This window comes from Triturus cristatus, chromosome 8 (assembly GCF_964204655.1).
Source record: "Triturus cristatus chromosome 8, aTriCri1.1, whole genome shotgun sequence".
Classification (NCBI taxonomy): Eukaryota; Metazoa; Chordata; class Amphibia; order Caudata; family Salamandridae; genus Triturus; species Triturus cristatus.
In genome coordinates this window covers 774,788,389-774,801,805 of record NC_140591.1, presented here as the reverse complement: position 1 = coordinate 774,801,805, position 13,417 = coordinate 774,788,389, and the positions used below count along the sequence as shown (strand labels likewise).

Below are 13,417 nucleotides of genomic sequence, written 5' to 3'. Positions count from 1 at the left end.
ATATACCAGTTGCTTTGAAACGATGCATATTGCTCTACAAGAGCACTTCGCACACCTTATGGAAAAAGGTCACCACCAACCACCTTCCTCCACTTCGAAAACAATGCAGTCTCCTCTACAGCCAGCCATCCTGGAATTTGGTACAATGCTTCCTTTGAGTAGGTTTTCGCTCTTCAACTCAAAATCAAACCAAGTATTCTGGAATGCAAGACCAAGTCAAGCAGTTAGAATGGGATCACAGGAGATAGTTATGGTCTTGAGAACAAAAAGTATGAGAATGTACTTGTGCCAGGGCATTCAATAGAATGACCGTTTGGGGTGAAGTTAGTCACCAGCAATAAGGCAGACAGCAGGCATGGGTTTACTGTTGAAACTGCTCAGCCACTAGGCAGACAAAATAAAGACACCGTTTGAAGTACCACTCTTAGACAACACCAGAAAGATAAAATTGTATTTAATTTAAAGTTTAAAAAAATGTAACTGTACTAAAAAAGTACATTATGCAAGTGGTCAAGACAGAAGGCCCTACAATTCCTGTGACTGGACATCTTTTGGTTCAGCTGAAGATCCCTTGGCAGTCTTCTTGGGCAGAAGCTGGGCCTGTATGTTTGGTAGCACACCGCCTTCAGCAATGGTCACACCAGAAAACAGTTTGTTCAATTCCTCATCATTCCTGACCGCCAGCTGTAGATGTCGAGGAACAATTCTGGATTTTTTGTTGTCCCGGGCAGCATTTCCTGCCAGTTCCAGTACTTCTGCAGTGAGGTATTCCAGGACAGCAGCCAGGTACACTGGAGCCCCAGAGCCAACCCGCTCTGCATAGTTGCCTTTCTTCAGAAGCCTGTGGATGCGGCCAACTGGAAACTGCAGACCAGCCCTGGAGGACCTAGTCTTGGGACCAGCCTTCTGCTTCACAATTTTCTTGCCACGTCCAGACATGTTCCTGACCTTTAAAGATAAATTGCAGTTAGACAAAATTTAAAAAAGCAAAATAATCTGCTTGTCTTAATGCCCTATTGTAGTATAACCACTGTGCCAAATGCCAAACTAATGCAGCAGAAGCAAATCAAGAAAGAAAGCCAAGTTAAATAGTTTGAGAAACAGACCCAGATTATATTCTGGGTTACAACTAAGAACCTTAATGCAATAAGGAGAAGACTGCATAAAGGTGCACACATTCTGCTACTTGGCAAAGCTCTCAAAAGGAAGAATACAAGCAACAAGCATCCAAAACTTTAATATAGTCCATTGAAATTTGAGAACTTCAGCCTATTAGGCAATTTTAATATATAGTGCAATGAGCACAGCTGTGAAACCAACGATTTATCTGAACTTGGATCAGATGGCAACATTCCCTACACAGGAGCACACTATTGATCTAATTTTAAGGACAAGATTAGGCTTCGATAATGGGGCGGGAGAACACCAATTAAATCAAATCACTAGGGGATCCCATTTACCATAAGCCTACCTAGGAACACTATTCTCCAAAGGACTCATTGAGAACTGGGTATATGCAGGTCTAAAATTACGAGATCAGCATTAAATCAATTCGAGAGAGCCCCTCAACTACACAAACATTGCAATATGTACATTTCTCAACAAACAAATTCAATATCTGGGTCAAAAATGCTTTGGATGCTAGAGAGGACCAGAACAAAGTGTAAAATTTGAGAGGGCTTGTAGGATAAGGTAGGGAAGAGGGAAAGTCTCAGATTAAAAGCCCATCTCACCTTTTCCTGAGGAACAGTGAAGCCAACAATGAATTGGGTAAAACAGGTTGGTTTTAGATGCCTGCACAATTTAGAGAGCATTGCCAACTTTACTAAATTATGTACGCACTCTTCTAGATTAGAACCCAGTACCACCTTTCCCCATCAGATTTGGATTCATAGATTGGAAGCTTTGGTAGTGCAGGATAATGCAGTAACATGGCTACATGTCCTACAAATTCTATTCCGTCTGTTATATCTGACCACTCATTGTCTAGGGAGGTTGAGTTCACCAGAATCTCTCATTTGTACCTCTCCATTTAGTGTCCCAGATACTAATATTTCAGACTGTCACTGTCTTATGACGACACCTAGAGTTGTCCAAGTCGCTGAAATAGCCATGGTGCCTAGGAACCTCCACAACTCAAGTGAGATTCATGTGATGTGCAATAATGCACATAGATTGAAGTTACAGTAATCTGCTCAGACTCCTTATCCCCAAGCAAAGCACCCAATTAGTGGCTCAAAGAATAAAGATACACCAACCCCAGTGCCGATAGCTAAAGGCCTGGAAGAAATTGAACTACAGCACGTCAGATCTCTGGGTGAATTGATTTATTCAAAGACAATATGGAAGGTGATGCCCTTATTACCCAAGCAGAGTCATAAGTCAGTGATCCAGCCACCAATTTTATTACAATTGGACTGCTCTGCATCTGGAACTCCAGACAAAATCTATAATATGCCTTGAAAGACTTCAAAATTGGGCTGCCCAGCTTGTAACAGGGAGGCAAAATTTGAATTCTGCTTCAAGAGCCAGGATAGATTCACATTGACTATCTTTGAATCATACTAAAGAAAACTGGGTTAGCTCTTCATGCCTTCCACAAAACTGGTCCTACGGGTATTTTGGATAAGCTAGCACAATACCAACCAAGAAAGGTTGATGTCAGTTCAAGAGAACAGCAGCTTCTTAAAGTTCCTAGATTCAAGCTGGGAGGTAGGTCTTTTTCCTATGCTGCTGTACAAGATAGTGAGAGTGCTTTCACCACTATATTGTATGGGTGCACTATACTCATGGTTGATATGCACCTCCACATATTACTATTGTTTGCAGTGTTTGATGATCCTTAACATGTATCCACTAGACTCCTTCAACATTCATTAGTGAATTGTTATAGTACGATTATGTATGTATCGTTATGCCTGCATATAGCGAGAGCAGGACAGTCTTATAACCACACAATTTAACGGTTTCTAGGCCCAAGAACTGTAATGGTTTTTGCACCTCCTTGGCTTTGAGAATTAAATGCATGCTTTCAAGAATTAGTGTTATCCTACTGCAGGTATCAGAATGTGAACTCATTCTGAGATTGGAAAAAATACAAAGAATGCTATGAAGACAGTTGGAAGCGAGAAGGGAGGATGTCTCGTGTCTGGGAAACCAGGTCGACTTGGTGAACAGAGAACTTTAACAGAGTATGAACCTCCCCACATAGATACAGTTGCAATGGAAATTATCAGGATGAAGCTGAAAATCAAATTCTATATTGTATAATGCACAGGGACAGACCCCAGACTTCTGCTAGCATTCGGAGAGAAAGGAGCATCTTAGAACGAGCTCCTAGCCTTAAGCAATTTAACCCATTTGACGCAAGTACTTCTCAGGAAGTCAAAAGATGCCTTTGGGACTAGCTGGAAGGGTATCGTCTCCTTTTAGTATAGTGTAGGGACAGAATGGTTTTATTTCTAATAAACAGATTTAGACTGCTTCCATCCTGAGTTGTATCAGGATACTGGGCTTTACAATTGTATTCTTGTTATGCCAAATAAATTATATTTGTAGAATCTGCTCTGTATTGATTTTTCTATATCTGTATATGCTGGTTTTACAATGTGTATACATCCTATTATTCTTGGCCTTATAAATTGACAAGCTGAAAGTCGGAGTCTGTGGTACTTTCAGGCATGATATTGACATCTTGTTAGGGAAGGGTTTCTTCCCCCTCCACCACTTTTAGTAGGTAAATAAAAGACCATTGGCGCTAAATGCAAGGACGACAACAGGGGTGCAATTTAGCGTAATCAATAGGAAACAACCCACCCCTTGTTCTCAGGTTAGAAACGAAACACTAGAGCTTTTGGAAGAATCTGGAAAATGTGACCAAGTCACCAGATTTAATTCAAATCAGTTGTATATTAGTATGGCACAACTTACCAGGAGGGTATCCTGGCACTTAAGCAGGAGCTGCTTGTGCCAAGCCAGGGTTGGAGCTAGAACACAAGAACTGAGAAAGCAGCTCTGATGTGAGGGGATAGGTCGTTCCAGGCTTTAGGAACAGTTGTGTCACTTTATAAGTCACCATCAACAAGAGCCCATGCAATGAGAGTTCTCATGGTCCCAGTAACTAGAGTGGTCTCGGAGTACATCAAGGGGTGCTTCCATGCAAACTAGACCTGCTGCACCCTTTGTTGGCCTGTATGCCAACACCAAGAGTCACACCTGGCACTTGATTTTGGAGTCCCACCTCAAGATTATACCCCTTTCACCTCAGCACCCATTTTAGGGCCCACTCGCTTGCAAAGCCAGCCTATGTTGTTAGACCATGCTCCCTTCCATTTGGACTTGAAATATTCATCCTTAGACCAGACGTTTATGATAGAACAGTCAAGCGTTAGAAGAGTGGTTTAACACATTGGGATGAACTCTGCCAGAACGGTTTCTTAGAACTGCTTGGTGGCACTGACTGTAGTCAGTCTCTGCCCTTCGCATGGTTCCAGACAGCTACTGGAATCCAGGCAGATTGAGCGAGTGGCAGTCGACACAGTTCTTAATTCCTCTGCAAGGAATTCCTGCCAGCCCAGTCAGGGGTGGGTCTCACTGCCACATCCACTCGATCTGCTCACAGCAGGCACCTGGAATCCTCGCTTTTCAGCACCGTCATCCAGCAATAGGATCATCATTGTGGCAAGGACTGCACTCGTAGGTCAGACAGCATGGGTGCATTTATGTGTTTTGGCCTGTCGGCTCACCCCTTACCATTCCACTTGATACAAGAACTGAAAGTGGCAAGTTTGTTTTGAAGCGTTTAGTGGAAAATAGCTAAAAAAAGAAAAACCACCACAAGAATTGCAGGCCTGTTAAAGGTTCACATTATGGACTTTGTCCTGACTATATAATGGAACAGACTAGTACAAGACCAGAAAGGGGGGGGGGAAGAAAAGAAAACAAAAAAACACAGGTGAGCCATTCACTCGGACAGAGGAAATTTGAGCTCGTATGGGTTGGCAAGGACGGATGTGGCACCTGCAGAAATTAAGGGCTATACACCAGAATTTCCCACTGTCCGAAGTGAGAAACTACAGATGCATCTAAAATCGGTACTTAAAATTCTCGGGGCTGCTTGCCCACTCTGCACCAATAATCCCTGCAAGAAGCAAATTTGATTGGCCACTACCAGATCGTAGCTAGCTACAGACAGTTTTGGTAAAGCTAGCCCTGCTTGATGTGTTCTCCCTGTGACAGGTTGCAGCCCGCTAATCAATGTTGAACCCCACTAGGGTGGCAGTGGGGCAACTGTAACGCCTTAAGGACGTACAAAAAAGGAGTTAGCTTATAATAGAGTGGCACACCTACAACCACTTTATTCCCATTCTGGAAGACTTAATGAGCTACATTTTATTAGACGCCATCCTATGAAGTTAAAACCGTTTGTCGATTAGCTGGACCTAGATGGCGCTACAATGAGCAATCGTTCCCTTTAGACCTCACTCCGCCTTGGCTCAGGGGTGTTGATCCCAGTATGAGGAGAACAGCCCCTTGAAGTGCATTTACCATGTAAAATGCTAGGATTAGCTACATGGGTTGGTCGAGCCTGTACAGCTTTGGAGTAATAACCTTTATTAGGAAACTGCCCACAAGAGGCAGTGTCAAACCAGAGCTGCAATACAAACGAGCAGGTGATTGGGCTGCACCACAAGGTCAACCACAGCAGTCCTGGGGAGGGGTGGGTGGCGGCCATATAACCCACTGGAAGTCTATAACTTTGCTAAATCTGCTTCCTTGCTGATATCTGGCCCACATTGCGCAGGTTTCATCTCACTTAACACCAATGGTGGGCATACTGGTCTGTGCCTGGTCCTGTATCCACAGGAGAGTGGGCTGTGCTCCAGTTTAGGTGGTCATCTGCTCTTAACTGGGCTAAGAGCAGGAAAGTAAAATATCCACCACTCCTACTCCGCAAGCATTAGCTGCAACTTCTTCCCTCACCCCCCCCCCCCACTGCAGATCTCATTTGTAGTGACCCAAGACTGGACTCACAGTTTTAGTAAGGCACAACAGGGAGCCAGATAGCCTGAAGGTCTTTTAATCACATGAAGCGTGCAGCAGCTCTTCCTAAGGGGCAGTCCACATTGAATTAATTCATTACTTGCTTTGCTGGCCTTACAGCTCACAGGCCAGCGAGTGCAAGCTTCAGAAGCTTACTTCGAAGTGTAAAACTAACCTTCCCTAGTCCAACTATCTAAAACTCCTCAGGCTGTAATGCACTCAAAGTTCAGCCTTACAATTCGCCATACTTTGGCCTGGTAACCTGCCCAACTCCATTCTCAAACGTTATGGGGTACTAGGAGCCTCCTTACCCCATATCCCCCCCTCGCAGGCCTATAGAAAGCTACCCACAACAAACATGGTTTAGCTACAGACTCCACGCCCCATTTAAGCTACATATTGGGCCTACTCTTGCAGGAGTAAAGTTTCGAAAGAAACATTAAAGAAATTCATATTTAGTCATAGTATGGTACTTATTTCAGTAGTCTTAACCCCTCCCGAGGATACTTAAACCTTTTGTTTAAGCAGAGACTAGATACCCTACAGTGAAATAAGGCTGCAATTTCTGCAGCTCTAATAGTTCAACCAGACAAGCTGTAGGAGGGGGGGGGCAAGAAAAATTGAACATGGCTGAAGACTTCACGGTTTGAGCAGTAGCTAGCTTGTGCTCAGCACGGACACACCGCTGCTGCAGTCCTAACACTGGATGCGAATCCGTACAAGGTGCAGTTTATCTGTGGGTGGGAAACTGAGGTGACAAGTATCATTGCCACAACAAAGGGACTGCTGCCCAAAATGCTTAGCAATGGACTGAAATAGCAATGTCCAGCAGTTACTGGCCAGGAGTAGCACTTGGTAATTGGAAGGGGGCGGAAGGGACATGCTTGCCAAGTACTGACATAGGTATTTTCGAAGGAGGTGGAACCGGAAGTGAAAGGAGAAAAAGCAAATACTCAGGAGGATATTAAAGGGAAAAGGTTTAAGATCTTAATTTCCTGATTAGAGATCGGGACCCAGATACAATGGGACTGCTGAGCAGAATGCAGTTAAGCATTCCTCCATTTCTACCTGGCAAACAATGCAACAATTAACACCCAAATCCATACAGGAGACACAGCAGCACCAATACCCGCCAAACACTAGCTAAAAAGACCCATATGACACTGTAAAATTCCTTGGTCTCGTTCACACCTTGCTCAACTAAAATAGAAGCGACAGGTACTTCATGGTGGGTCAATTTGAGACTAGCTTTACTAGGACATTCACAGGTAATCATCCGTTGGCCTCCATTTTGCTAGAGAAATATTAGATCGTTCTACACCAGCAATAGCTGCACTAGCTCTTTAAGGAAAGAAAAACTAGGAACATGCCAAAAATTCGTAGGTAAAATATTTTAGTCAAATATACTGGCGAGTAGAAGTATCTTTTCTGAAAAGCCCCTAAATGACCAGCCACTAACAACGGAGAAAGTAAAGAAACACCACACCAAGCTTAATAAAAAGGCACACATCCAGAAAAGTAAATAAGCAATCTGAATCAAAAACAGCGCGGTCCATTTGACCTAAACGTGCATCAAGCACCCTACCCTTCGAAGAAAGTAGGAAGAGAGCTTTGCAAAGATTTCCCAAATTAGCTCCACCAGCCAGGTGTGAATAGTGCTCCAAATTTGTTTTTTTTAAATTTTGCAAGAGTCCAGATTTGCGTCTTAGAATTACGAATTACAATTCCCAGAATGCATAGAAAAATATGTTAAAAAAAAGAGCCAACATTCGACAGCTTGATGTTTCTCGGAAACAAAACGAGTAACTACCTAGGAAAATTCCCTAGTTATACCCTTAAACGTGCTTTAAAGTAAAGTCAGCTAAAAATACTACATCTCACTATGATGTAAAAAAAAACACACACACACACTTTATAAGTGGGCAAAGCCAGACGCCCACCTACACCTTATGGCTACGTACTTCACCCACCTAACCTACTAGCCAGCAATCAAGTGATTAACGAAATTTAACTAACAGTACGTTAAGCAGCTAAAAAATAAAGAGACCTATATCGTCAAAGCCCAACTACATGAAAAGGGCCAGCGCCTTACCTTTTACTTGCAATTACACCAACGATTACAACTTCACGTGCCTCCTGCCTGCTCTAACCCGGACACGCTCCTTTTAAACCTTCCCAAGACCGGCTCCCACCTGCTCCAGCGCCCATTAATGCTGATTGCTGTCACCTGTGTCTTCCTCGCGCTCCCTCGCCCTCACACATATTCACTTACCAGGAAACGGAACTGGAATCGTGATTGTAAGGCAAACAATGTGCTTGTAATATGTCAACGGTCCTGCCGGTCGCAGTTACGGGGCCAACATATTTCTTGGAGAAAACAGAGGCTTCTTGATTTCAAGGGTTAATAAACAATTCGTCTCAATTTAGGAGGTCAGAAGTGGACAGAACAAAGACAGAGAAAGTGCTGTTTGGAACTTTTTTTATTCTGACCTCCCTTAAATTAGCACAGTGGCATTTCAATGGAGTTTCAGAGCTTATTTTATATTTGTATTTACTTGCATATTACTCAAAATATTACTGAATGTGATTTAATGGAATTTCATGAAACACAAAGTCACTGAAAAGCATCTCCCTTTCCTGATATTCCACTTTACAACACAATGCATTCTGGGACTTGCAGTCTCCATTTTAATTATCTCTTTTGAAGTAGAGTTCGCCCTACTTGACCCAGTAGGCGTCTGTTCATGTGCCACCAACACCCAAGGCAACACCTTTTTGAAATTACCTAATTATGGGTGTGAAAAATTGGGTTCTCTGTTAGGGGGTGGGGTTGAGCCCTTCTCAAGCAACAGACAAAATCTTTTCGCACAATAAATCACCAACCACCACTTACTTGTTAGCAAAAAAGGCCACTTTATTAAGACAGGTGCCAAATCATAATTTTTGCAATGCAATAATTTTCCACAGTTTGTCCACAAATCACCCCAAACCTAACCCCCAATGTAAAAACCCTACCCCTAAACAGAATCCCGACCCCTGTGTGCATTTTCCCTTACTTCTCATTTCCTGATCACGTGACTGCTCCCCCCCTCCCCCGTTGGAGGATAGGCTAACCCGCTCAAGGCTGCCCACCCCCCCAGCAAAAATCCGCCTACCCAGGACACTATACAGCCGTAAAAACAAAACACAAGAAAACCTGTCTTAGCGTGGCAAAAGGAAAAAGAACGTCGATGTAATGACAACACCAGGAAAAATTGGTGAAGAAAACAATGCTAAATAAACCAGAGGGTGGGTGGGTGGGACAAAAAAGAGTAAACCAGCCCCTCCTCCCCGCTCCCGAGGGCCCAGTGATTTTCCCGCCCCTGCCTCCCCCTACTTATCACCTTCGGCGCGCCTCGCGCCCCTAATCAGCACTCTACCCTGGCACCTGGGTGTCCGCTCCATTGTGCGAAGCCACCCAGGGGGAGACCTGGCTCGCGCCCTGCACCCCCTGGGTCCCCCCTCGCACAATAAATCACCAACCACCACTTACTTGTTAGCAAAAAAGGCCACTTTATTAAGACAGGTGCCAAATCATAATTTTTGCAATGCAATAATTTTCCACAGTTTGTCCACAAATCACCCCAAACCTAACCCCCAATGTAAAAACCCTACCCCTAAACAGAATCCCGACCCCTGTGTGCATTTTCCCTTACTTCTCATTTCCTGATCACGTGACTGCTCCCCCCCTCCCCCGTTGGAGGATAGGCTAACCCGCTCAAGGCTGCCCACCCCCCCAGCAAAAATCCGCCATCCAGGAAAACCCACAGAGTTTTCCTGCCCCACCCCGCAACTTAGTGGTCGTGCACAAAACCTTTTCAAGCGCACCATATTTGTTCCTTCCAAATTTTTGCAATCAAATCCCGCAACTCCAGCAGGTAATATGCTTGCCCCATCGTAGATAAATGCACCCCATCCTCCCGAAACATATACCCTTCCGTGCATTTAATGTTGGGGTGAGCTAGGACCTGCACCCCATGACCCTCACAAAAATGTCTCATAGTACGATTAACCTTTCTTCTCGCTTTTTCCATTGCTGCATGATGCCGTGCACCTCTCCAGTGCAACCTCGTAATGAACTCCGTCCAGATCAACTGAGTGCTCTCCCAGGTAGCCCGGAGGACTTCCAAATCATGTTTCATCAACTTTATTAATGACAGCCCTGACAAATCAACGAGGTCATTTTCCCCCAAATGAAGAATGAGCAAATGTGGCGGTCCCCTTCCAGAGCACATCGTGGCCAGCATCGGAAACAAACCCCCCAACGCATTCCCCCTTTTCCTTTCCATACCACCTCGTGGTTGGCACTGCACAGTCCAAGGGAACGCCCACACATCTGCTGTTCGGCATAGATTGCAGCCCATTTCACGAAGGAGTGTCCTACTATCCATGTCGATTTTTTCAAACTTACGGGCCCCGGAGCCAGACCTAGACAGAAAACAATGATAAACCAAAGAAAAACGAGAACCTATGCAGAGACTTTCCGCACATATTTCTCACAACATTTGGACTTCCACCTCCCAATACGGCGTATGTCTGCCCAGGACCACCCCAACCTGGCCGCCTCTGTAGCCGCCCCGATCCGAAAAGAGTGTGTCCCAAAACATAACGGGTTTTCCCCTAAAAGAAGAAGTACCTTTCTCATGACCGCTAGCAACTGAGCCACCAAAATAGGCTGCCCTGAGGCGTGGCAAAACACAAGCCCCATGGCCAAACCACTAGAAGTCTTGAAAGTTTCCCATTCCCCTACCGGGCAGCACAACCCATCCTCACTTCTGTTTAAGAAAACCCATTTACCCCTGCCCAGCTGATCCGTCTTTGACATTCTCAACCACAGGCTCAACCTGTGCCCCTCAATAAATACCTCATCACTGCGGATACCTGTCCTATTACGCAGCCCAAGCAGTTCAGAAGCTCTGAAAGCCCCAAAAAACAACCATAAGAAACATAATCTAAACAGCCTGCACTCAGACTCATCGTAACATACCAAAGGTAACTGCCGCAGCATTCCTTGCAGTAAATCATAAGTTATTGCCCTGCGTAACTGTTTTGTCCCCGCCTGCACCCTGCTTAAGCCTTTGAGGACCCTTTTCACCAAAACCCCCTGAACCAAATCCCTCCCCCACCACAATTGCCCGTAAAAAGAAACCCCCGCCAACTTGCCGGAAATGGTAGTATGCGAGAGGCCCTTGTCAATCAAGTGTAACACAAAACCTAGCACCAACTGAGCATCGGTCCAACTCCCCCTATTCTCAGCACACAGTTTACCATAGTGCAAGAACTCTTTCCACGCCTGCTGATAACTCCGTCGTGTAGAAACCGCTATGGAGTTTTCCACAAATGCGGCAAGTCTCAATCCCCCCACTCCCAGACACACTGTGGGATTGGCGTCTTGTTGTGTTCCGCCCCAGGAGCCAGCCTGCGAAATCTCGCCCACTGTAAACGAGACAGAGAGTCTGCTATACTGTTATGCACACCCGGGATATGACGCGCCTTAAACACAACATTGAGCTGTAAACATTTGAGCATAAAAGCGCGCAGCAAGCGTAAAACTCTCAAATCCCTGGCTTTCTGCTGGTTAATCAACTGAACCACCGTTAAATTGTCAACGTGGAAAAGCACTGACCGATTCTGAAACTCATCGCCCCAGACATATAGAGCAACCAAAAGTGGGAAGAACTCAAGAAAAGCAATACTGCGCCCTTGTGACATCCAATGCCGTGGCCAACTCTCAGCGCACCAGCGGCCCTCCCAAAATACGCCAAATCCATGCGCCCCAGAGGCATCCGAGTAGATCTGCACTTGCCAAATCATGTCTTCATCCGCAAAAAACAAAGACACCCCATTAAACTCTGCTAGAAATGTCAACCATATAGCCAGATCAGCCCTCGTAGCCGCTGAAATACGCACTCTGTGGTGCGGAAGAAAAGCCCCAGACATAGCCATGCCCAACCTCCTGCAAAATGTCCTCCCAGCCCGGACCACCCTGCATGCAAAGTTGAGATAACCCAACAGCTTCTGCACCTTCCTGAGCTCCAACTTGCGCTCTTCAATCACAGATGACAAAAATGCAGAGATTTCTTGAACTTTCTCCGCTGGTAACCTTGCTACCATTGCAATGGTGTCTATTTCAATACCCAGAAAAACCATCGTCGTGTTGGGACCCTCTGTCTTATCCGGGGCCAATGGCACACCCAGCTCCTGCGCCAGCGTCTGAAAAGCCCGCAGAGCTCCCTGGCACTGACCTGTAGCCTTAACTCCAATGAAAAGAAAATCATCCAAATAGTGACAAATGAGGGCATGGCCAGTAACCTGAGTGAATCGCCACTGCAGAAATGAGCTGAAAAGCTCAAAGAGGGCACAAGAGATAGAGCAGCCCATAGGAAGCATTCGATCTACATAAAAGGCTCCCTGCATCTGCATCCCCAACAATTCAAAATCAGAAGGATGAATGGGTAACAGCCTAAAAGCAGACTGGATATCACTCTTGGCCAATTGCGCCTCCCTCCCTGCCGATCTAACCAAACGCAAGGCATCATCCACCGAAGCGTATGACACACAGGCATCGTCGGGCGAGATGAAATCATTAATGGAGGAGCCCTCAGGCCATGACAGGTGGTGTATCATACGGAATTCCCCCGCTTTCCTTTTAGGGACCACCCCCAGTGGAGATACAATCAAATTGGGCATTGGACAGTTGGAAAAAGGACCAACCACTCTTCCGGCGTCTACTTCACCCTGCAACTTCCGCTGAACCACCTGTGGCAACTCCTTAGCTGACTTCAGATTATCAGACCACCTACCCAGTCTAGGCCCCTGGTAACCTATCTTGAAACCGTCCTTGAAACCCCAAAAAAGCCTACTAGCGGCCTCAACATCAGGATACTCCTGCAACCATTGCCCCAGAATCTCCACCTTAACCGGAGTAGGACCCCTTTCCTGCAAACTGGACAGCATTGCCCCTTCCCCTCTGTCCCCTCCCCAGGTCACTGAACCTCTGGCCGGCGAAGCATTGCGTGAGGGGATGCCTCCCACCGCACTGAGAACATTCATGTTTATAGCGGCAAAACTGCCTATTGCAGAAACCCCTGTTGAAATTCCAACAGGCTCCAAAAATAGGGGTCTGACCTCTGCCTCCAAACCCCGCCCCAGGCTGGGCGGGACGAGCGGGAAAGGGCCGATAGGATATAGGTAAACCACTAGCCGTGTGCGTAGTAGCAGGCGGCTGAGAAGACGCCATCCATTGAAGCCACAGTTCGGAATCCACATCACCCCAAGGTCTGTCCTGAGACACACTTAGCCGGGCTCTAAACTCCTCGTCATAAGACAGCCACGC

General features: G+C 45.7%; 1 protein-coding gene across 1 annotated transcript; it reads right to left on the bottom strand.

Moving 5' to 3' along the window:
* Positions 1-437: 437 nt before the first annotated feature.
* Positions 438-8,259, bottom strand: LOC146805078 (histone H2A, embryonic-like). The gene is made up of 2 exons (XM_085622214.1): positions 8,135-8,259; positions 438-948 (listed from the first exon to the last, which is right to left on the bottom strand). The coding sequence occupies exon 2, from the start codon at positions 937-939 to the stop codon at positions 526-528; it is 414 nt and encodes a 137-aa protein (XP_085478340.1). The 5' UTR covers positions 940-948; positions 8,135-8,259; the 3' UTR covers positions 438-525.
* Between the last annotated feature and the right edge of the window lie 5,158 nt (positions 8,260-13,417).